General features: G+C 36.2%; 1 protein-coding gene across 1 annotated transcript in view; it reads right to left on the bottom strand.

Annotated features, from left to right (window-relative positions):
- LOC125248560 (NACHT, LRR and PYD domains-containing protein 12-like) overlaps window positions 1–26,184 on the bottom strand; it is a 1,264,817-nt gene extending 1,238,633 nt beyond the window's left edge. Inside the window, exons 1-11 of the mRNA XM_048160510.1 lie at window positions 25,994–26,184; window positions 25,644–25,752; window positions 24,285–24,401; window positions 23,978–24,091; window positions 22,084–23,877; window positions 16,948–17,118; window positions 14,720–14,890; window positions 14,168–14,338; window positions 13,660–13,830; window positions 5,895–6,065; window positions 5,291–5,397 (exon numbers count right to left, since the gene is read on the bottom strand). Of these exons, the coding sequence (XP_048016467.1) occupies window positions 5,291–5,397; window positions 5,895–6,065; window positions 13,660–13,830; window positions 14,168–14,338; window positions 14,720–14,890; window positions 16,948–17,118; window positions 22,084–23,877; window positions 23,978–24,091; window positions 24,285–24,401; window positions 25,644–25,693 (3,037 nt within the window). The 5' untranslated portion in view covers window positions 25,694–25,752; window positions 25,994–26,184. The remainder of the gene's footprint in view (window positions 1–5,290; window positions 5,398–5,894; window positions 6,066–13,659; window positions 13,831–14,167; window positions 14,339–14,719; window positions 14,891–16,947; window positions 17,119–22,083; window positions 23,878–23,977; window positions 24,092–24,284; window positions 24,402–25,643; window positions 25,753–25,993) is intronic.
- Window positions 26,185–26,665: the final 481 nt, after the last annotated feature.

Below are 26,665 nucleotides of genomic sequence, written 5' to 3'. Positions count from 1 at the left end.
GTCCGAACTGTTTGCATTTTTATATATTATCTTTTTATTCTTTTAATTCCTTTTCCTGTTTTTATTTCATTTTTAATGTATTTTATAACTTATGTATCATCTTGTTATTTCTGAATTTTAATGCATTTTAAATATTGCTGTCTGGTTGAAAGATCTGGGAGAATTAGGAAGAAAGCATTTGTGATTAGGTTAAAATTTGGTAAATTTGGATAAGGGGACAAACCATGGGGAAATTTGTGTGGTGCATGGTTAAGATATCTCTGGATTACAGTCAGGACACTTTCCAAAGGGGAAATTTGAACTGTGTTGTATAGATATCTCTGGAAGAGGTATTAGGGCTGTGTGGTGCAGTTTGAGGTGTCTTGGCAAAAGGGGAGATTGAAACTTTGTTTATCAGTTTGAAGTGCCTTAACAGGTAGAGCTAGACAGCGGTCCTGTTGTGTGAGGAAGATCCGTTTAGATCCACTCTGACGGACAACAACAACAACAAAATTCCCTGAGACTTCCTACCTCATCCATCCAGATAGCAAAATTCTCTGTTTTTACTGTTATTCTTATTATGTTTACTGTTCTATTCCTTATGTTCTATTTTTATTCTTCTTCTTTATGTAAAGCACTTTGAATTACCATTGTGTATGAAATGTGCTATACAAATAAAATTGCCTTGCCTAGCCTTGTTTATCAAATATGTAAAATGAAACTGTAAGAGCTGAAAATGATGCACTAAAATGAAATTTATTGACTGAAACAAAAATTATGCACAAACCAGACCAAAACCAGCCAAAACAATACCCTTCATACCCTTCGTAAATATGACTAAAGAAGGCTGTGAAAATAAATCAGCATCAATAATCATTTTGATCTTTTATTTTAAAAATCTACAAAAATCCAACCTTTCATTGGAGAATAATAATTTTAAATGGGGGAAAAAATCTCATTATGAAATAAATGTTTTTCTCTAATACACACGGCTCACAATTAATCATACCCTTTTATTCAATACTTTTTGCAACCTCCTTTTCCCAAGATAACAGCTCTGAGTCTTCTCCTATAATGCCTGATGAGTTTGGAGAACACCTGACAAGAGATCAGAGACTATTCCTTCATGCAGAATCTCTCCAGATCCTTCAGATTCCAGCTCCATGTTGGTACTTCTTCTCTTCAGTTCACTCCACTCATTTTCTATAGGGTTCAGGTCAGGGGACTGGGACGGCCATTTTGCAGAAGCTTGGTTTTGTGCTCAGTGACACATTTTTGTGTTGATTTTGATGTTTGTTTTTGTGTCATTGCCCTGAAGGAAGATCCAACCACAGCCCATTATAAGACTTCTAACAGGGACAGTCAGGTTTTGATTTTTTAGGGCCCAAGCCAATCAGGCGCAGGGCCCTTTTGTTTTTCTAAGGAGAATTAATTTTTTCCCGTCATCCGGGGCTTTTGGGGGGCCTTAACGGGCTCAAAAACTCTTGAAAATTGGCACACACATTGGAATCTGCGGCCATTAGGATGCCGCAAAGGATGAGACCCGGGTGTAGCAGGGGGGCTCGACAGCGCCCCCTTGAATGGTGTCCAAAAACTTGGTCCATATATCAAACACACTTGCATGTATTAGTATGAAACTCTACTCATATAGACCTCATCGGGCCGAACAACTTTCATGCTCTAAGTCAGTGGTTCCCAAACCTGTCCTGGAGGACCTCCAGCCCTGCACATTTTGTATGTCTCCCTACGTCTGACACACCCATTTCAGGTCTTTCAGTTTCTACTAATGAGCACATGAGTTTAATCAGGTGTGATATATGAGGGAGACATACAAAATGTGCAGAGCTGGGGGTCCTCCAGGACAGGTTTGGGAACCACTACTCTAAGTTATACGCCAGCTCAACAGGAAGTCGGCTATTATGGGTTGTTTGAAAAACGTACGCTCTGGAATTTGATATACTCCTCCTAGAAGATTAATCCGATCACAACCAAACTCGGTAGGAATGAAGTAAAGACATTGAGGATGTAAAATTGTGAGCGGATTTTTGATATCCTAAACGGTTTTATGGCGAGAAAAGGGAAACAGGAAAAGTGTTATAACCTCTGCATACATTGATTGATGTTTATGAAACTTCAGCTGTGTGCTCATTGTAGGAAGCTGATCACATGGATGTGACTATTGTGAGTCAAAGTTATAGCGCCACCAACTGGCAGCAGGAAGTGTTACTTTCAAAATGCTTTAAGATCACCCTCTAATTTTTACCCAATTTGCTTCAAACTTCATTAGAATAATGTCAAGACATAACGAATGAAGACCTGTAAAAAGATTTTTCACACTGCTGCCATAGCAACAGATCAAACTTCAATATTTGTTTTGGATGGGTTTGAGACATTTAGCATGCTTCAAATTGCATGAAACTCGACTCATATGTCAGGACTGTCATCCAGTAGACATGGTCAAAGCCTCAGAAACAGGCAGGAAGGTGGGCCACCTTTTGAAAAAAGTGGGGGGTTAGTTTAACCTACAGTCACCAAACTCGGTACACTTACTGTTCTCATTAAGCCGGACAACTTTCTAATTTACAGTCATTAGCTCTGACCAACAGGAAGTCCGATATTTTGGTTTGAATGTGGGTTTTTTTTTTTCACCCTCTCTCTCCCTCTCTCTGTGGTAGAAATACCAGCTGCTGCAGTAATTGTGGTGTATTCAAATAACTTTGACATAGTCCTTTTATGTTTACCCCTTTTAAATGCCTATTGCCCGCTGTGCACAGTTGCCCTGAAGCCACCGTGTTGGCGGTGCCACCGGGCTTGGGCCCGCCATCGCTGCTTGCAGCTATATTTATCATTTGCTGTTTGATAGAATCCATGATTCCATGTACAGTATCTGAACAAGATGTCCAGGACCTCCGGCAGAAAATAGACCCACAATATTAAAGATCCAGCAGTATATTTCATTGTACACATGGGGTACTTTTTATTTCTGTGTGCACCAAACCCCTCTTAAGTGTTTGCTGCTAAAAAGCTCATTTTTTGTTGCTGTTTCATCTGACCATTTAAAGAGTAACTGACACTACTGGAACTTCAAACAGGATGGGTTCTATGGTCAGATAAAAAAAATCAAAGCCTGACTGTCCCTCTTAGAACTCTTATAATGGGCTGTGGTTGGATCTTCCATCAGGACAATGATCCAAAACAAACATCAAAATCAACACAAAAATGTGTCACTGAGCACAAAATGAAGCTTCTGCCATGAACATCCCAGTCCCCTGACCTGAACCCTATAGAAAATGAGTGGAGTGAAGGGTATGATTAATTGAGAGCAATGTGTATTAGAGAAAAACATTTATTTCATAATGAGATTTTTCCCCCCATTTAAAATTATTATTCTCCAATGAATGGTTGGATTTTTGTAATTGTAATTTGTAATTTTTTAAATTAAAGATCAAAAGGATTAACAATGCAGATTTATTTTCACAGCCTTCTTTAGTCATATTTACAAAGAGTATGAATAATTTTGAGCACATCAGTATATACTACATAACCAGTTCTAACTAATGTTATATATAGTATATACAGAATAAGTGGATGTATAATAACAATAAAGACTCCAGTAAATTGTATATTTTAAAAAAAAACCCTGCAATTAAGTGTCAGTGTTGATTAATGGATGGAAAAAAAAAAAAAAATTTCAAACAGACTTCTTGCTTTTTCTCCCTTTTTTTTTTTGACGCTCACTAATATGATATGGAGAACACAATAATGTTTCAAAACTGATTTGTATAGAATGCAATCACATCTATACCAAAATATATTTCATGAGATACTGTGTCAGTCTCTCACTGACTATATAATGTGCGGATTGGAAAATGATCTTTATTAGTCAGACAATACCTTGGAAATATGTGATATAATATTTGAATTATCACATTGTTTTCACTCAATTAGGAAAAGCAAATTTAAAATGAGTTTGTGATCATGTTTGAATTTAACTGCAAAACGCTAATATGTCAATTCTTCAGTGAGGTTGTTGTGAAGTCAAGCTCACAATCCATCTGGATTTCTCGTGATAATGTGATCACGCATCATACAGAATGAATGCACGTGTCATCAACTGAAAAAATATTCCCATCAGCTGGGATTTTCAGTGGCAAAAACTGTGGCACATTTCTACTGAAAACAGAATTGGATACTCTTATACAGTACATTGTTTATGAAGAAATATTTATATTAGGTGTCCTTAACTACTATGTACTTACATCAAAAAATAATAATGTACTGATTGTGTTCATATTGTATTGAAAAAACTTTTGCTGCTATTGAGGTTGAATATGGGTAAGGTATGGGTAGGTTTAAGGGTGGGTTAAGGTGTAAGGGAACGGTCAACAGTGTAATTATAAATTTAATTACAGAAATTATTTACAGATGTAATTAAATACAGGTATTTTTTTAAAGGGGTGGTTCAATGCGATTTCACTTTTTTAACTTTAGTTAGTGTGTAATGTTGCTGCTTGAGCATAAACAGTATCTGCAAAGTTACAGCGCTGAAAGTTCAATGCAAACAGAGATATTGTCTTTTAAAGTTATGGCAGTTTAATGCCTACAAAAACAAATGGTTTGGACTACAACGACCTTCAACGACACGTCAAAAGATAATCTGTGATATATGTTCAATGCTGGATTTGCACAAAGGCTTTTACTGAAAGATGGAGCAGTTCCCACTTTGGAAGCAGAAGCTGCTGTTTATTGGCTTCAAACTGTAAGTACGTTTTATTGTTTTTACATGTCTTTTAAATGTATAGTTCTGTTGCTACTTTTGGTTGCATCAAGGACATATACTACAATTAGTACAAAATGCAGCTGCTAGAGTTCTTACGAGGTCAAGAAAATATGATCATATATCACCAATTTTATCTTCTCTACACTGGTTAACTATTAAGTTCCGTATCGATTATAAAGTATTGCTAATGACCTATAAGGCTCTTAATGGTTTAGCTCCCGTGTATTTAACAGATCTTCTATTGCCCTACAATCCATCACACTCTTTAAGAGCACAAAACTCTAGACTTCTGGTTGTACCTAGGATATCTAAGTCCACAATACACTGGGCCAGCTACCAACCTGCTAACCAATCCGAGCACATAATACATAACACCTAATATAAAGTGGGACCAAATATGCATATAAATATACAAATGTTCAGCTATATGAAAACGTGAATATTTATTTGAAATTATTACTTACCACAGTGTCTCTAGTCTATAATGTGGAGAATACTTTAGATCAGTGAGCAGTTTACGTCCTGAATCGCCTATTTTATTCCCAGACAGATTCAGTTCTCTCAGGTGTGAGGGGTTTGATCTCAGAGCTGAAGTCAGAGCAGCACAACCTTCATCTGTGACTCCACAATCAACCAACCTGTAGAGAACAATGACACACTCTTCACTCTCTCAGTTCAGATCAGATCAGTTTAGCAGTGAATCTATTATTAAAGAGAAAATACAAACTTAAAGCACAAATCAATGTGTGATAATTGATATATAAAATGTCACAGAGCACAAAACATGATATATGCATGTGTGTTTGTGTGTGTGTGATTCAAAATTAAAACAATAGAAAGTGTCAATGCAGAAAGATGAACGTGATGAACAGTAAGAATGAATCCAGCATGTTCTTCATTTCTCAGTTGTGTTGAGCTCGAGTCTGTTTAAAGTCAAGAGACTGAAATGTTGATTGTGTGAAAGTGTGTATTTCAGTGTGACTCTCAGTCCTGCAGTATCATGTGACTGAGGAGCAGCTCATGTGTTCAATCATTTACAGCTCAATCAGCTGAACTCACAGCAGCAGAAAGAGGCTGAACACTTCAAATATACTTTACATTGTGATTCATGTGTGAGAGTCAAATATGATCTTACCACAGTTTCTCCAGTTTACAGTGAGGATCCTGTAGTACATCAGACAGCAGATTCACTGATTTTCCTATTATATTCAGTGACAGATCCAGTTCTCTCAGGTGTGAGGGGTTTGATCTCAGAGCTGAAGTCAGAGCAGCAAAACCTTCATCTGTGACTCCACAATCCCACAACCTGTAGAGAACAATGACACACTCTTCACTCTCTCAGTTCAGTTCAGTTCAGTTTAGCAGTGAATCCATTATTAAAGAGAAAATACAAACTTAAAGGGTCATGAAACCCCAAAACACTTTTTTTGAGATGTAAACAGATATGTTTGGCTGCACATCATTGAAAACACTAAAGGTACTCATAAATGTTATTCATAAGTGAAAAATTGTTATTTTTGCATTTTTCAGAGCGATTTCTGTCTTTCGGTTTGAAAAGCTGAGTCGGAGCAACGTCACAAAATCTGACGTAATCATGTACTTTCGGCCCAAGTATGGGCATGGTCGAACATGCTGACGTAGACCATATAGAGCGATTCTCAACATATATTCATGACATGAAGCTCATTTAATCCAATCACTGCGCTGTAGTATGCATAAGATTATAATTGCAGTATTATGCATGAGGAAGTATCACTTCTCTCGCCTCAGTCTGTTGTCATTCAGAGACATATCGTTGGTGTTCGTTTCCTCAGTGCTACAACACAATGTGTTTTCCTGCGACACGACCAGAGCAGAGGTTTGTGTGCATGTGGATTATTTTGCTGTAATATACCAGCACAAATGGAAAATATGTTCGCGTGAGATCGCATTACAGCGGAGAATTTAAATGTCACAAAAGTGCTGCTCATTCACCTCTGCCTGCTCTAGCTGTGTTCAAACACGCAAGTCGTAGCTGTTTCCCTCAGCACAGCACGTGTGTTGTTTGTATTTTGCTCGCGATGCGGTCAGAACTGGAGTTTGAATACGAACACATGAAAAGTGTTTTTATGTGTTTTTATGATATACAGGCGGACCACGCTCGGTTTCAGCGCGGAGCTCCGCGATGAGTTTAATAACACTAGCCACGTGTCACATAGCTCATACAGAATAAAGTATCCGTGTTTAAAGTTTTTATTTCACACATTCTCATGCACCAAACATGAACCAGCATGGTGTAGTTATGCACACATATTTCATCAAGTCTTCTTCAAATGAATTATATGTGCAAACTGGACACTGATACAGTGGTGTAGCCTATCTGAACGCGACGACACGATTATTCTGATAGACAAAAGACTGATTTTGAGACTGCAGTGCTTGTAAACGTAATCAAAGTAGCCTACTATTAGCCCTATTAAATATTCTTTCGCATTTCTCCCTTGTGCTTGGGAGTTTGTTGACATTTTCTCTGTGCTCATATATTAATATTCATTATTCTGTATAATGAGTGTGTTGTATGTCTCTGTTTCATTGGTTGTTCTCTCCCCTCTACACTCCCACTTTTCCAGAGCTTTACACGCCCATTTTCACAGACTTTTTGAAACTCAGAGGTGTGAACGACCAGGCTAAAACAGGGGGGTTTCATGACCCTTTAAATAAATGTGTGATAACTGAGATGTAAAATGTCACAGAGCACAAAACATGATGTGTGTGTGTGTGTGTGTGTGTGTGATTTTACAAAATGAAAAACAATACTTTAGAAAGTGTCAATTGTATGGTGTGTATTTAGTGGTATTTAGTGGTATTTAGTATAGGCTACTTTTCCAAGCGCAGTGAAGTACTACTGAAGTACAGATATACATTGAATTAGTGTATTTATAGTGTATAATTTAAACACTTTTATTTAGCACCAAAATAAAGAATGTACTACAAATGTACTTGCTTGTATTTAATTATTTATTAATGCACTCAAGTGTACTTTTTTTCTCCTGGGTATTACTAAGTGCAAATTTACAGTAGCTCCGCCCACCAATGTCACACCAGGTTAAAATTGACACATGTTCTTGTGGCTGCAGTGGTGTAGGCAATAGTGTGTTGGATGAGGAGTTTTAACTTGTGATGTGATTGACTGAGTTTGAAACCGCCTTTTGCCGAGCTCGCTATTTTCCCTTTTCCCATCACATATCACATCAGAAAGGCATTTATTTTCAATATAAATGAAGAAAGTTTCTAAAAGTGGAAGTACATTGCCTAAAAAGTGTTTAATAACAATAAAATCATTTACACTCTTATTATTGCATCCTGCATTATTTTTTTCTTCTTATTTTTTTTTGCATGTGGGATACCATGAAAATAAATATTAGTTCAATAACTTACCATTCCGCCAGTTTTCACCTTTGATATTATAACAGTGATAAGAATTAAACTTGCATTGACTCAGAAGTATGCGGATGTCCTTTTGTCACGTGCTGTTGCCATGGTGAATCGTAATATCGGAGCTCCATTGATGATGGCTTTTCATAGTCATGGTGCACACGCTTAACTCTGAGTCAGCCTACTCAGAGTCGATTGAACTAACTCAATTCAGCTGTTCTGAAACTGAAAACTCGGAGTTTCCCATCTTAGAGTAACTCAAAGTTCAAGTTTCAACTCAGAGTTGAATGAACCTCCTTATTGAAACGGGCCCCAGAACACTCACCTTGATCAACATTTAATTATATGTTGATTAAAAAAAAAAAAAAAAAAAAAAAAACTCCTCCACCTTTTCATTTATCTACACATAAATTCATGATTTAGCTTTTATAAAGGTTCCTATAAAAACACTAATACTCCTGTTGTAGAACTGAAGTTGTTTAAATGGCGAAACATTTACTTTTACGTTTTATTTGTGACGCGAGCATTCATGACGTCACGTTACGCACTCAAGCTCAATCCCCATATATGTCTATGGGCGGTGCACGTTTTGTGCGTTTGTCCGTGAATAAATTATTACATGCATTAGCTTCGTATAATGTTAGCATATACAGTATAGCATGACACATTTATTGGGCGGTAAAATTGGTTTTAGGTCAGTATTCACCAAAAAGTCGTCACACAGAGTTTCACACACTGTCCTGTCAACGATCACTCAATGTCTTCAATATCATTCTGAAAAATATAACTGTGTGTTATTAGATTAGTCAGATTGTGTTTGTGACTTAATTTTATTAATAATAAAAGCAGAAATCCTGATATTTTCAAAGGGTTCACAAATGTATTATATTCTCATCTCCATTCAGACTAGAGCTTCATCAACATCACATTAGTATAGCAGTGACATCTTGGCCTGTTTCTGAGAAGTTAATGGAGTAACAAAGTAGTAGCACAGTCACTTTTATTTATAAAGCACTTTATACTGTATACAAGATTGTTTCAAAGTATCTTCACGTAAATATACAGGAAAACAGAAACAATTATGAGACAAATTCAAATTGTGCTGTAAAGTAGCTTTGGAGTAGCCCCGTAAAGTACTTTTAAATTGACAATAGTGTCATTTTATGTGAGTGAGAGACTTTAATACAGTGCAGTCAGAAATGTATGTTATTTATACAGTTATACAGTACTTTATACATGCATATATACAAGTTAACAGAGTTAGTGTATAACTCACATACTGTACAGTCATCATTAACATTTATGAAACCCTGTCTTAAAAAAGCTATAATTATTAATCTATCAGTCTGTATTCAGTATGTATAACAAGAAACACAAACGGTGTCTCTCTGTCAGCTCTCTGAGCTCTCTGCTTCAGGACCCTGTGGTTTCTGCTGCGTGATTCAGATCAGAGGAGTTTATGAACACTGTGGTGAATTTCTCAAGTTACAGTGGAGAAAGAAGAGAGTGTCAGTGAGGAGAGTGTGTGGAGCCGGACTCAGAGCGGATATTTGAATGGAAATGGGATTTTCCTCATAACCTGTAAATACAAAAATAAAACAGTCATTTCTATAAAATCAGAAATTCATTTAAAATAATAAGTCTGAAACATGCCTTAACTATTTTAATACAGATCAATTATAAACAAGCCAAATCTCTCTGTTTATCAAATATGTAAAATAAAACTGTAAGAGCTGAAAATGATGCACTAAAATGAAATTTATTCACTGAAACTAAAAATTATGCACAAACCAGCCAAAAACAATACATGCTAATACATAAACAACAATACTACCAGTTCTAACTAATGTTATATAGAGTATATACAGAATAAGTTGATGTATAATAACAATATAGACTCCAATAAACTGTATATTTAAAAAAAAAAAAACTGCAATTAAGTGTCAGTGTTCAGATCAATGGGTGAAACAACTGTAGGATTATTCCTGAACAAAGCCCACCAAATTACCACAAACTCTACATTCCAAAGATCAAAGAGTCAACTCATTCCCCCATTGAACCATTTGTGAGCCATAAAGTTGGACCTGGGAACTAAAATGGCCGATCGAAGACGGCCCCTCAATGTCTGCTTAATTACAAATGCATTTGATTGTAGTAACAGAGCAAAAGATCAAAGAGACCCTCTTTTGCTGATGGATCAGCAAACACCAGGACACAAGGTGTAAATTCACTGTTATCAGGAAAGTCGGACCTGCGGCACATCTCAAGGTGAGGATCACAGCAGGGCACCATGGGAATCACCCACAAGAAACTTTCCCTCTGCCCAGCTTTGCATTTCAAAAGACATTCCAAAGTTTCAGTGACAACAGAGACAATTTAGAAAAATACTGCCAGAGATATGAACTTTTCAATTACAGAAAGTGTGTACTGTTTGGTATGGTTGTGATGGATGCATGCTTTCCAGTATTTTGATGCAAAATTGATTTATGTAAGATGTATGACTTTTGAACCAGCAAAATTAACTTCTCAAAGTTTTGACCAAAATCCCTTAAGTTTGAGAACAAAGGACTATAAGGATATTATGCTAATTGCATACAAGAACAGGAAAACAGGAACAACGCCGCTTCCTTCATCTCCATCACGAAGGGAATACGCGCTTAAAGGAGCAGCCCAAGCAAGTAACACAGGTCTCCTAATTTTGCTGAGCTGGTGCAATTTTATTAAGCAAATGAAACTATTGTTGAATTGCTAGTGTATTAATTCTCTCAGGTTATGGTCAGAGAAACTTGTTAAAAGCTAAACAATTGGGGAATCCATTCACCTCCAAACAATAACCTCACCATTTCCCTGTAACTGAATGAATGTGTGTGTGTGTGTGTATGTTTTTCGTTAGATTAGTTTAGATTTAGTTCAATAAAGTCTTGTTTGATTTTCCATACATACGAGTGTCTTGTGCTGTGCTTACCAAATTGCTGCCTTAAATGAAAATTGTGCTACCTTGTTCATAATCATAATCACAATTAATAATCATAACAAAATATTATTTCAGTGGCCACGGAATAATAATTTGTCCAGAATTGGTAAAATACTTTAAGCTCAATTTCTTGGTGGACGAATAATTGATAAAGTATTAAAATACTGATTCTGAATCATTTACGGTTAATCAGGTTCTTATTCAGTGTAATTTAATTATACTTTTGATTAATTATTTGGGTTGATTCTTACACAACTTTCAAACAGACTTTTTGCTTTTTCTCTCTTTTTTTGGACACTCACTTTTATGATATGGAGAACACAATAATGTTTCAAAACTGATTTTTATATAATCTATACTAAAATATTTTTCATGACATACTGTGTCTGTCTCTCACTGACTTTGTAATGTGCAGATTGGAAAATGATCTTTATTAGTCAGACAATATCTTGGAAATATGTGATATAGTATTTGAATTATCACATTGTTTTCACTCAATTAGGAAAAGCAAATTTAAAATGAATTGGTGATCATGTTTGAATTTAACTGCAATACACTTATATCTCAATTCTTCAATGAGCTTCCTAGAGCTGGCCGTCCGGCCAAACTGAGCTATCGGGGGAGAAGAGCCTTGGTGAGAGAGGTAAAGAAGAACCCAAAGATCACTGTGGCTGAGCTCCAGAGATGCAGTCGGGAGATGGGAGAAAGTTGTAGAAAGTCAACCATCACTGCAGCCCTCCACCAGTCGGGGATTTATGGCAGACTGGCCCGACGGAAGCCTCTCCTCAGTGCAAGACACATGAAAGCCCGCATGGAGTTTGCCAAGATGGTGAGAAACAAGATTCTCTGGTCTGATGAGACCAAGATAGAACTTTTTGGCCTTAATTCTAAGCGGTATGTGTGGAGAAAACCAGGCACTGCTCATCACCTGTCCAATACAGTCCCAACAATGAAGCATGGTGGTGGCAGCATCATGCTGTGGGGGTGTTTTTCAGCTGCAGGGACAGGACGACTGGTTGCAATTGAGGGAAAGATGAATGCGGCCAAGTACAGGGATATCCTGGATGAAAACCTTCTCCAGAGTGCTCAGGACCTCAGACTGGGCCGAAAGTTTACCTTCCAACAAGACAATGACCCTAAGCACACAGCTAAAATAACGAAGGAGTGGCTTCACAACAACTCTGTGACTGTTCTTGAATGGCCCAGCCAGAGCCCTGACTTAAACCCAATTGAGCATCTCTGGAGAGACTTAAAAATGGCTGTCCACCAACGTTTACCATCCAACCTGACAGAACTGGAGAGGATCTGCAAGGAGGAATGGCAGAGGATCCCCAAATCCAGGTGTGAAAAACTTGTTGCATCTTTCCCAAAAAGACTCATGGCTGTATTAGATCAAAAGGGTGCTTCTACTAAATACTGAGCAAAGGGTCTGAATACTTAGGACCATGTGATATTTCAGTTTTTCTTTTTTAATAAATCTGCAAAAATGTCAACAATTCTGTTTTTCTGTCAATATGGGGTGCTGTGTGTACATTTAATGAGGAAAAAAATGAACTTAAATGATTTTAGCAAATGGCTGCAATATAACAAAGAGTGAAAAATGTGAGGGGGTCTGAATACTTTCCGTACCCACTGTATATAAATGTTCAGCTATATGAAAACGTGAATATTTATTTGAAATTATTACTTACCACAGTGTCTTTAGTTTATAATGTGGAGAATTCTTTAGAGCAGTGAGAAGTTCACGTCCTAAGGGTCCTATTTTATTCCTAGACAGACTCAGTTCTCTCAGGTGTGAGGGGTTTGATCTCAGAGCTGAAGTCAGAGCAGCACAACCTCTATCTGTGACTCTACAATATCTCAACCTGTAGAGAACAATGACACACTCTTCACTCTCTCAGTTCAGTTCAGTTTAGCAGTGAATCCATTATTAAAGAGAAAATACAAACTTAAAGCAAAATTAATATGTGTGATAATAAATTTTCACAGAGCACAAAACATGATGTGTGTGTGATTTATGAGGACACAAATTTGTATAATGACATGGGTATTACACTGGTATTACGACATAAACATAAAATATGAGGACATTTCATGAGTCCTCATATTTAAAATAGCTTTAAAAACATAATAGATAATGTTTTATTAAAAATGTAAAAATGCTGAATGTTCTCTGTAATGAGTAGGTTTAGGGTTAGTGTAGGGAGACAGAATATACAGTTTGTACAGTATGAAAAATATTATGCCTATGGAGAGTCCTCACTAAGATAGCAAAACAAATGTGTGTGTGTGTGTGCGCGCGTGTGTGTGTGTGTGTGTGTGTGTGTGTGTGTGTGTGTGTGTGTGTGTGTGTGTGATTTTACAAAATTAAAACAATACTTTAGAAAGTGTCAATGCAGAAAGATGAACATGATGAACAGTAAGAATGAATCCAGCATGTTCTTCATTTCTCTTTACACCATAAATACACTTTACATTGTGATTCATGTGTGAGAGTCAAATATGATTTTACCGCAGTTTCTCCAGTTTACAGTGAGGATCCTGTAGTACATCAGACAGCAGATTCACTGATTTTCCTATTTTATTCTCAGACAGATTTAGATCTCTCAGGTGTGAGGGGTTTGATCTCAGAGCTGAAGTCAGAGCAGCACAACCTTCATCTGTGACTCCACAATTAATCAACCTGTAGAGAACAATGACACACTCTTCACTCTCTCAGTTCAGATCAGATCAGTTTAGCAGTGAATCCAATATTAAAGAGAAAATACAAACTATAAGTGCAAATCAATATGTGTAATAATTGAGATATAAAATGTCACAGAGCACAAAACGTGTGTGTGTGTGTGTTTGTGTGTGTGTGTGTGATATTACAAAATTAAAACAATACTTTAGAAAGTGTCAATGCAGAAAGATGAACGTGATGAACAGTAAGAATGAATCCAGCATGTTCTTCATTTCTCTTTACACTTAAAATATACTTTACATTGTGATTCATGTGTGAGAGTCAAATATGATCTTACCACAGTTTCTCCAGTTTACAGTGAGGATCCTGTAGTACATCAGACAGCAGATTCACTGAATCTCCTATTTTATTCCTAGACAGATTCAGATCTCTCAGGTGTGAGGGGTTTGATCTCAGAGCTGAAGTCAGAGCAGCACAACCTTCATCTGTGACTCCACAATCAACCAACCTGTAGAGAACAATGACACTCTTCACTCTCTCAGTTCAGATCAGATCAGTTTAGCAGTGAATCCATTATTAAAGAGAAAATACAAACTTAAAGCAAAAATCAATGTGTGATAATTGAGATGATAAATGAGATGAGATGAAAATTTCACAGAACACAAAACATGATGTGTGTGTGTGTGTGTGTGTGTGTGTGTGTGTGTGTGTGTGTGTGTGTGTGTGTGTGTGATTTTACAAAATGAAAAACAATACTTTAGAAAGTGTCAATGCAGAAAGATAAATACGATGAACAGAAATAATAAATCCAGCATGTTCTTCATTTCTCTTTACACTTCAAATATACTTTACATTGTGATTCATGTGTGAGAGTCAAATATGATCTTACCGCAGTATCTCCAGTTTACAGTGAGGATCCTGTAGTACATCAGACAGTAGATTCACTGATTCTCCTATTTTATTCCTAGACAGACTCAGTTCTCTCAGGTGTGAGGGGTTTGATCTCAGAGCTGAAGTCAGAGCAGCACAACCTTCATCTGTGACTCCACAATCATACAACCTGTAGAGAACAATGACACACTCTTCACTCTCTCAGTTCAGACCAGTTTAGCAGTGAATCCATTATTAAAGAGAAAGTACAAACGTAACCCTCTGGCCCTCTTCGTTTAGGAGTCACACTTGCTTTCTTTACGGTCAAAAGTGACCTAAGCCTTGAAAAGTAACTTTTTTGTTTTTCAGGAAAACCAATGTAATATATTTTTGTCCAATAATATTTTTTGATTATTATATAACATTTTAAGATATTTTATGATACTATGCAATATGTATAAAATTTTTATTAGCCATTTGTCTCCATTGAAAATAATACAATTTGTTTTTCTAACATATTTTTAATTATTTTTCAATTAAAGCAGAACTAAGTAACTTTTTTTTACCTTCATAAATAGTTTTCTAAGTCCTTACGATGGTTAATTGACTTGTAGTGGTGTGTTTGAGGCGTGCACTAACCCCCTCTGGCACGTCTACGCCAAAAAACAGCACTTGCAACTTGAGCTGCACCGACCCGACACAATCTCGCCTCATGTTCACGTTCACGCGAGAGTGACAAAATGCTTTGCGGTAATTCAAAAACATGTATATGTATATACATATATATGTATATATTATGACTTTATAAGACAATTTCGACAATAACCCACCTCCATTGAGTGTACTGTATTTGCAAATTACCCACCTCCTCTTTCTTGTACTGTATTTGCAAAACTACTGCGCTGGTGAGCGTTGTAGTCGTTGTAGTCCAGAGCTGCGCTTGGAGTATTTACGACAGTGTGATTCACTGAAGGAAACTGTAGGGAGAGCTTCGCAAATCTTACTGAGTTCCGCTTAAAGCAGTATTCCATGTTAAAATAGAGACAAGGCATTTAAAATCCATTTTTTGAAAGTAGATTAGTGCCATTTGGTGAGAGTAAAAAAAAAAAAAAAAAAAAAACTTATGCAATGCCATGTTGTAACCACTAGATTCCTATAGAGCTCTATATAAAGTGGCTTATAAATTCACTAGTGGTTTTTGGACACAAACACTTATTTTTATTAAGTTTTGGATATGGATTTATACTTAGACATTCTCAAAGACTACTTTTTGTCAAGGTTTAGATTCTTTTTGTTTGAAATGTTGATTTGAAGTGTCGGTTTTTGCATTAATTTTACTACAGTCAAACCTGAACACAGAGGAGGACATTTTGTCAAATTCAATAAAAAAAATATAACAAAAATGAACAGGTGTGTTTTATAACAGCTTAATAAATCTGGGTCTGATCTGATTTAAACCTCTTATTTGAGTTTTGGCTCTATTTTACCATATTGTTACAGCCACACTGGTTCATTTGTATGTGTATAATGGTGTGTTGTGTGTGTGTTTGTCTGTGAATGTGTGTAAGTGAGTGTGTGTTTGAGTGGGTGTTTCTGTTTTGTACTCTCTGAGTTTTAGAGTGTAACCTCTTTCTTGCTGTTCATTTTTTTACTGCTTTGTGGCTGAATTTTTTATTTTGTTTCACACATTTGTATAAACTTGCTCTGTGTTATTGTCGTGCTAGTTCATATATATGTGTGTGTGTGGGCGGTTGGGTGTGTCTATTTTGCACTCTTGGCATTTTAGAGTGTCCCCCCTTCAGTGCTGTGCACTTTTTTTCTACACAGTGTCTGATTTGTAGTTTGTACCAACTCAGAGAATCTTTTGTTTTCGTATTTTTTTGTATTTCCCACTCATTTCCTATGTCTGTCATTTTTGACCGAAAAGAAGGTAAGTGTGACTATTTTTTTTGCGACCATTTAACAAGTCCAAATCATATCCTTGATTTTTGTGGGATAATTGAGATACAAAATGTAACAGAGCACAAAACATGATGTCTGTGTGTTGTGTGTGTGTGTGTGTGTGTGTGTGTGTGTGTGATTTTACAAAATGAAAAACAATACTTTAGAAAGTGTCAATGCAGAAAGATGAACGTGATGAACAGTAAAAAAAAAAAAAAAAATAATCCAGCATGTTCTTCATTTCTCTTTACACTTCAAATATACTTTACATTGTGATTCATGTGTGAGAGTCATATATGATCTTACCACAGTATCTCCAGTTTACAGTGAGGATCCTGTAGTACATCAGACAGCAGATTCACTGATTCTCCTATTTTATTCCCAGACAGACTCAGTTCTCTCAGGTGTGAGGGGTTTGATCTCAGAGCTGAAATCAGAGCAGCACAACCTTCATCTGTGACTCCACAATCACTCAACCTGTAGAGAAATGAAAATCAAATAGCATAATAAATAGTTAAACTATCAAATAGCTTTCAAAAATCAAGCAAGTAACTTTCAATTCGGTCCCACTTTATATTAAGTGGCCTTAACTACTATGTACTTACATCAAAAAATAAGTACAATGTACTTATTGGGTTCATATTGAATTGCAAAACACATTTTCAGCTATTGAGGTGGGATACAGGTAAGGTTAGGGAAAGCTTTGGTGGTATGGGTAGGTTTAAGGGTAGGGATAAGGATTAAGCGATGGGTCAACAGTGTAATTATAAATGTAATTACAGAAATTAATTACAGATGTAATTACATGCAGGTGTTTTTAAAATATAAGTACAATGTAAAAACATGTATGTACACAGTAAGTGCATTGTATCAAATGATTAATTCAAATGTAAGTACATAGTAGTTAATGCCATCCCTAGTGAAAAAAAGTATACTTTATTGTATTTTAAATATATTCCCTTTTTCTATAGTACACTGCAAATATACTAACAAAAATGTACTATCATTAAATATATAAAAAGTATATTAGTATCATATTTTCACAATGCAACTTTTAACACACTTTAAAATAATTGTACTTTAGTATATTTTCTAAAAAAAAAAGTTGAAGTGTAAGTTCAGTTTATTTTTTAAAAGTGTATTTATTTGCACTTAATAAAAATATATTTGAGGTATATTTTAACAGTGTGCTGAAAATGATCATTGTAACAATGCACTGAAAGTATATTTAAAAAATACATTATTTAATATCCTGAAGTTGTAGTGTATTTAATGTTAAATTTGAGTATATTTTTTAAGTTTACTTCTTCATCCTTGGAATTCATTATATTACTTGTGCTATTTATTTCAGTATGAATGCATTACAAGCCCATTTAGTATATGCAGTGTAGCCTATACAATTTACAAATATGTGTAAATGTTTATTAAGTTTACACTGGCAGAATCATTTTACAATCGTACACACAAATCTATATTAAACAACACACCAGCAGCACAAGTAATGCGAAAAAATGTGTTGAGTGGTTAAACTTATCGGAATTCAAATGTCTCTTCAACTTGGTCTGTGACCAATCAGATTTTGTTGCTCACTGCCTTCAGCCAATCAGAGCTGCTGACGTCACGGTCGTCGTCTGAATCCTCTCGCTCAGTCACTCAGGTGAAGTATAATGTCGCAATGTATAATTTATTTAATAAAACACTGAAAGCGCAATACATCGCTCAATCTTGGGGATTCTGACCAGTTCAATCAAGTGACATCACAGACTGACCGTGATGGCGACGACGACCAGCTAATCTAATGGCCTACGCGATCCTGAAAGAACCGGAGAAAAGTGCTGCTATTGGGGGGTGAGTTGTAGTCTACCAGTTAACAAACTTTATTTTATTTTCTTTAACAAACGGAGAGCGATATTTCGGTTTGATATCTCCTTTTTGAGTTTTTGTGTGGTGGTTTATGGCACATGTTTGTATGCAGCACCAAAACATTCATATGATTGGTCAAATCGGCCCGTATTCTGTACGATATACATTCATAAAGTGTTTTATGCTTGACTATGTACCGAAAACAATATCGACATGCCATTCTGATACAGTTCCTGCTGCTAATCCTCATTTACTGTTCAAAAGTAGTATTGGTTCAATGTAGGATTTAGACAGACTATTGTAAACGTGAATAAAGAGTTGAACATGCTGTCTTATATCTTTGGTATATTCTGTCAACAGATGCTGTTCTTCACGAGTCTCTGCGGTCATCATTGTGCCATCAGACACAATGAGAAGCTCATCAGAAAATGGAATATAATGTGTAATTTGTATTTGTGTATAGAGGGTCACCATGGTCCAATATTTTTTTTTCTTTAATGAAAAACATGGTAAGTTTTGCTGAATCTAAGTTTAAATAAAAACTATTGGATTTGTCAATGAAATATGTCTCTTCATTAGTGATGTTGTTACATTTTATTTATTTTAATGGCCTTGAAAACAAATGCATTCAACTTTGGGAAAATGTGTTAAACTGTATTTAAATAGTAGCACAACTGTATTGTGTGAGATTATGTAATTCAAAGTACAGTAGTCAACATTTGAAGTGGATCAAAAAAGTTAGGACACCTTTGATTAAAGGTTTTGATCCGCTTCAAATGTTGACTATATTATACAAAGTACAAAGTGTATACAAAGTGTATTGTTATTGACTGCAAAGTGTGTAATGTTTAATATTTGGAATAAGCCAAAGGTACTGAGCATACAGTATATACTATTACCTGTAAAGTAATATATTCAGTGTATATTGCTTGTGTTTTCTGAAGACACTCGTAATTATTTTGTAATGTACTTAAATCACAAATAAAGTGTACTTATAACACAAAGTGTACTCATAACAGAAATAAAGTATACTTATAACACAAATAAAAGTATACTTATAACAGAAATAAAGTATACTTATAATACAACGTATATTATAACAAAAACATACTTTTAACAGAAATAAAGTATACTTATAACACAAATTAAGTACACTTTAATATCACTAATCAAGCATGTAATTAGTCCCTACACAGACATACACTTAAAGTGTACTAAGTATACTTGAAGTTGTTCCAATTTAGCACACATAAGTATACTAAATATACTTAAATTTGTATTTTAATACTACTTAATTTCAACTTAAATATACTTAGTACAAAATTAGTTGTTTCAAAATAGCACACTTTAAATGAACTAATCATTAACACACTTGAAATATACTAATAATTAGTCTTGCTGCAAGTATACTTAGTATACTTTTTTTCACTAGGGCACTTAATATAAAGTGGGTCCTTCAATTCCAATATAATTTAACAGTGCCAAATTCCTTTCCAAGTTTCATGGTCAAATTAACACCAATAAAAAAGATTAAGATTGAATCAGATGAATATTTATGTATTTATTAACTTTAAATCAAGGGTCTTCAACCGGGGGTTCACAGCGGTACTGCAGGGGTCCGACAATTAATGTTTGATCACAGGAAATTTGTTGATCTCTTGAACTCAATGGCCAATCAGAGGTGTTTCATTTAGTCAGAATCCACTCACTGCTCAAAACACTGGAGTTTTTGTTCAGAGCTGAGTTCTGCACGCTCACGAATCCTCTCATTAACAAAGACACGATGCAAGAGATTCATTATTGAGTGTAGAAAACTTTATTGATTATAATGGAACTTTGTGAGATCGTGAACTGAGATGAGTGACAGATTTTTAGTGATTGTAAAGCGATCGCTCTTTCGAGGTTATACATAATCCACTGAATAAAAGTTTTGTTTTTCTTGCTGCTGAGAGGAGCGATGGACAATTACACACTGAAAAACATGTCAAAATATATACATGTAATGTAAAAGCTACGGTGGCCGAGAGAGCTCAACGCGCTGCAAATGAAGAAAACACATGCAAATAGAAAAAACACTAGCAAATAAAGAAACCATCTTCATCAGTTTGACAACACATGTGCTGCAAAAGTCCACAACACTTACAAATAGACAAACGCGCTGCAAAAGTCCAAAACACTTAGACAAACGCGCTGCAAGGCCTGCTCATAATGCACATATGATCAGAATGTTAACAAACAAAAGTATAAAGATTATCATTATAACATTATTGTTGTGGTCCGTGCTAGTCCCGGCGCCAGGACACCCGATTTGGGGGATATTATTTTGTGTTAAAAAAATATTATTAATAAATTATTATTAATAAATAATGTATATTTTTAAATAATTTACTTGATTTTATGTCACAAATCTCAGTCAATTATTCACTGTAGAAAGTGAAAGTAAAAAGTAAAAATAGAAAAAGGGAATATATTTAAAATACAATAAAGTATACTTTTTTTCACTAGGGGAGCTCTACTTCAACATGTTCTGATAACACTTTTTAACCTTAATTTATTTCTTATTATTTCTCTTGTGGCCCATACGTATTGAAAAAAAATGAGAAGAGATGTAGGTGTTACAAGCTGTCTTTTTTTTTTTTTTTTTTTAATGAGGAGTTATTACAGTGCGTCGGTTATGCGTGATGCACTATAAATTATTGCAGGGAAAATTAAATAATTAATTTAATTCTAAAAGTAACCTAAGCATCATCATCATCATCATCATCATTCAGATCATCGCAGAAGAACTTGAGATCCCTGGGCCTGGTATGTGCTATTTGCACCGCGTTTGTCTATTTGTAAGTGTTGTGTACTTTTGCAGCGCATGTGTTGTCAAACTGATGAAGATGTTTTCTTTATTTGCAGACTAATAGATTACTAGAAAAATATTCGCATCAACATATTTTTGATACTCTATTCCAATTATTTATAAAAGTAATGACTTGTAAATAATCTTAAATGTCTCACTGTACATTGTTATTCTTGTTATGGTGGAGCCACTGCTACACATTACATCTGCTCTTTACTAGAGAACCTGCACTAATTTCAGATACTCAGAGATTTGATTCTTAATTGTTCATATGACAGTAAAGTTAAAATGGGCATTTGTAATAAACTTGAAGCTAAAGCTCAGATAACATTTAATCCTCCACCTGACTAGTAAAATCAAATGCATGACTCTGTTAACCATACATCAAATGTGTTTTAGGAGATTTGAGCTACTTGATAAAATGAGCTGCTTTTCCAATTTGGTCTTAATTTCTTTTATGTATCTTAATATCTATTTACAAACAAATATTTAAATATTTAAATTCCTTCTTTATGAGCAAGAATATTCAACTGGTAAACCTGAATTAATTATTCATATGCAAATTCTCTGACTTTGTTTGAATATCTGAAGGAATTTTACATTGTGACGATTTAGAAAACATCAAAATACTGACCACTAAACTCTGGACAACTTCTGCAGCTCTGAAGATTTATGAACTTTTATTTTCCTGACATTTTAACAGTGAAGTGATTGTTCTCAAAGATACTTACTGAATTGATCTGGATTCTTTAATCACAGGCAGCAACTTCAGAAAAACTTTCAGTTTTTCAGCTTTATCGTATCCTCCAACAAATGTATCAATATCAAACTCATCCAGCTTCTTCTCTGATGTCAACAACACAAAAACTACAGCTGACCACTGAGATGAAGAGAGTTTGGCTTCCTTTATTCTTCCAGATTTCAGATACTGTTGTATTTCCTCCACTAGTGAATGATCACCCAGTTCATTCAGACAGTGGAACAGATTGATGGATTTCTCTGGAGAGTCAATGGTGCTGATCGTCTTCTTGATGTACTCAACTGTTTTCTCAATGCTGTCAGATCTGCTTCTTCTCTGTTTCATTAGTCCTTGTAGGAGAATCTGATGAGACTTCACTGACAGACCCAGAAGAAACTGCAGGAAAAGGTCCAGATGTCCATTTTTACTCTGTAGAGCCTCATTCACAGCTCTCTGATGCAGCTCAGATAATGAAACATGTTTAAACCTCTCCTTAACTTTAGACCGCAAACTCTGTTTGGTGATTGGCTCAAACACATTTCTGTTGTTGTTTGTACAGGAGAGGTGCACATATAGAGCTGCTAGATGTTCCTGAACGCTCAGATGAACAAAGCAGAAGACTTTCCCCTGATACCAGCCAAACTCCTCTCTGAAGATCTGAGTGCACAATCCTGAGTACACTGATGCTTCTGTCACATCAATGCCACACTCTCTCAGGTCTTCCTCATAGAAGATCACATTGCCTTTCACAAGCTGCTGAAAAGCCACTTTCCCCAGTTTGAGGATCATGTCTTCATCCGTCATGTTCTTCTCATAGTCCTTCTCATGTTTGATGTTGGTCTGAAGGATCAGGAAGTGTGTGTACATTTGAGTGAGAGTCTTGGGAATCTCTCCACTCTCGGCTTCGCTCAACATCTTCTCTAGAACAGCGGCTGAGATCCAGCAGAACACTGGGATGTGGCACATGATGTAGAGGCTCCTTGATGACTTCAGGTGTGAGATGATTGTATTGGCGAGACTCTGATCACTGATTCTCTTCCTGAAGTATTCCTCCTTCTGTGGCTCATTGAAGCCTCGTACCTCTGTCACTCGATGGACACACTCAGAGGGGACGAGATCAGCTGCTGCTGGTCTGGAGGTGATCCAGATGAGAGCAGAGGGAAGCAGATTCCCCACAATGAGGTTCATCAGCAGCACGTCCACTGAGGCTGATTCACTTACATCACACAACCTCACATCGCTCTGAAAATCCAGAGACAGACGACACTCGTCCAGACCATCAAAGATGAACAACACTTTATATTTGTCACTGGATATTTCCATTTCTTTTGTTTCAGGGAAAAAGACATGAAGAAGATCTGAAAGACTGAGTGTTTTGTCCTTCATCAAATTGATCTCTCTGAAAGGAAGTGGAAATATGAGCTGGACGTCCTGATTCTCTTTCCCTTCAGCCCAGTCCAGGATGAACTTCTGCACAGAGACTGTTTTTCCAATGCCAGCGACTCCCTTTGTCAGCACAGTTCTGATGGGTTTGTCTTGTCCAGGTAAAGGTCTAAAGATGTCATTGCATTGGATCGGTGTGTCCTCTGTTTCTGCTCTCCTGGATTGTGTCTCAATCTGTCTCACCTCATGCTCATTACTGATCTCTCCACTCTCACTCTCTGTGATGTAGAGCTCTGTGTAGATCTCATTCAGGAGTGTTGGGTTTCCCTGCTGTGCTGTTCCCTCATACAGACACTCAAACTTCTTTATCAGATTTGATCTAAACCTGTTGAGGACTTCATGGCTGTAAAAATCAGAATACCACATTATTAATTAATAAACACAATGTCTTTTTTTACATTCTGTATCATAATCAATGCATATCTTTTACAGAAACGTTATACCTCAGATCAGTCTGTGTATCTCCACTCTGAAAATGTATTTTATGACCCATAGACGCGTCACTCCTCATAGACACACAGCTGGACTCTGGTTCTGATCTCTTCTGATCAACTGAACTATAACAGAGAGATTAAAGTGAATGATTTAAACAGCCGTATTAAAAAAAAAAACCATAATAATTTACACTGTTGATACAAAAACTGTATAACTGTGATAATAGTCTGATAATGAATAATTATTCTTGTACATTGTTTAAAGTTATTTAGTATTTTGCCAATACTAAAATAATTTTTTATAGAAATGTTATACCTGAGAAGATCAGTCTGTGTATCTCCACTCTTAAAATTTACTGGATGACCTAGAGACTCATCACTCCTCATAGACACACAGCTGGACTCTGGTTCTGATCTCTTCTGATGAACTGAACTATAACAGAACAGATTTGATCCTTTATGATTAATCACTTTAAGATAAGGTCTTACAAGCATTTATCATCAAACATCTTTTTGCATCCTAACAAAATATCTTGCCATCTTCAGACATTTAACCATCATTTAAAGGTGATTTAATCTAGTGTATCACTTTTACCAGCACTTTCACACATTATCAACACATCTCTCCACACTGGCATTTTCCCTAACACATTCAAGCAGGCGCAGGCCCATCATACAGGCACATGGTTTCTCCTACCATTGCTATGCTGATAACACACAGCTCTTCCTTTCATTCCAACCAGATGATCCCACAGTAGCTGCACAAATCTTAAGCTATCAGGCGGACATCTCGGCATGGATGAAAGAACATCATCTGCAGCTCAACCTGGCTAAGACTGAGTTTCTCATCTTCCCTGCCAATTCGACTCTAAAGCATGATTTCAGCATCCAGCTAGGTACATCCTCAATTACCCCATCAAATTTAGCCAGAAATCTTGGAATAATCCTTGATGACCAACTGACCTTCAAAGACCACATTGCGAAGACAGCTCAGTCATGCAGATTTGCACTATACAACATCAGGAAAATCAGGCCCTTTCTGACAGAACATGCAACACAACTTCTCATCCAGGCCCTGGTCATTTCTATGCTTGATTACTGCAATGCTCTTCTGGCTGGACTGCCAGCACAATGAAGCCTCTACAATTGATTCAGAACGCTGCAACACGTCTCGTCTTTAACGAGCCCAAAAGAGCCCACGTCACGCCTCTCATATGTTCACTAAAGGAGCGAAGGTTCGTGGGACCATCACAGAGAGGCACGAAATCACTCTCCAGAACATTCTCGTTCACCGCTCCATGCTGGTGGAATGATCTTCCTGCCTTCATCCGGAATGCAGAATCCCTGGCAATATTCAAAAGACAGCTGAAAACTCGTCTCTTTTGTGAGCACTTAACCTCATCTTAAAAAATCCTTTCATTACCGGAATTCATTCACTTAACCTAGAAAACCCTATCCTTTCATTACCTATCCTTTCACTTCCTTTAATCCCTCTCTATTGTAGCATATGTTACTCTGAGCAATGTCTGAAACTTGTATTATTAGCACTTCTTGTGTCTATTTGCCTCTTCATGATGACTTGCTTGTTGTATTCCTCACTTGTAAGTCACTTTGGATAAAAGCGTCTGTCAAATGAATAAATGTAAATGTAAATGTAGTGTTTATTCAAAGATACCTGAATCCTGGAGAAAAATCTTCATCTCTGGATGTTTGTGTGTCATCCATGATGAATCTGAACAGTTGAAACAGAATCTGATCTCCAACACTGACTCTGGATGGAAGATCTTGTACAAACACAATAATTCAGCTTTTCCTCAGACAACATCAAGAGACACGGCGTTCACTCAAATACACAATGTTATTGTATGTTCACACAAATGCTAAAATAAACCACAGAAAACACGAAACAATATAACCATATTAATTTGCTTCAAAATGAAAAAAATATCAAAATGTATTTCAAAGTATTTACGTCCTTCAGAGAATGCGGAAGTCACCAGTAAGTCTCGTGACCTGAACACTCACCTTGATCAACAATTATATATCGATAAAAAAAAAACTCCTCCACCTTTTCTATCAAGTATCTACACGTAAATTCATGATTTTGCTTTTATAAAGGTTCCTATAAAAACATTTATATTCCTGTTGTAGAATCCGTTCTGGTTGTTTAAATGGCGAAACATCAACTCTGCACATTTACTTTTACTTTAACCGTTTCTCAGTATGTGTTCCTGTCTGTACTTTTGTACTTTTGTTCTTGTGGACTTGTGAAACGTCATCAGTCGCTGCCCAAGTACTGTTCAAAGTTCACACAAAGAATATACACTAACAAGAAGCGACACTCAATAGAACGCTCCATTGAAACACCGGCGCCCAGCAGCAGCCCTGCGTTTCTGCCATTTTGTGGTGAAAGTGAGTTGTCAGTCCACTAGTTTCTATGGCAATATCAGCTGCTTTGTTAAAACAAAATGTACATTAAAGCTGAAATCCTGAATGATGACACAGAATAAAATACTATCACTGGTGATCATCAAATCCTTTTAACAGGTTATTTTACACACTTTGTGTTTAAGTCTTCCACTTTTTTCACAAAACCTTTGCTCTCTAGAAACCCAGTCTGTCTGGGTTAAAATTCTTTAAAAGGCTTATAAACACTGAATTATTACCACCAACATATGAAATTACATTAAGGACATA

This window comes from Megalobrama amblycephala, linkage group LG16 (assembly GCF_018812025.1).
Source record: "Megalobrama amblycephala isolate DHTTF-2021 linkage group LG16, ASM1881202v1, whole genome shotgun sequence".
Taxonomy (NCBI): domain Eukaryota; kingdom Metazoa; phylum Chordata; class Actinopteri; order Cypriniformes; family Xenocyprididae; genus Megalobrama; species Megalobrama amblycephala.
Note: the sequence above shows the minus strand (reverse complement) of the source record. Positions and strands in the feature narration are given on the sequence as shown.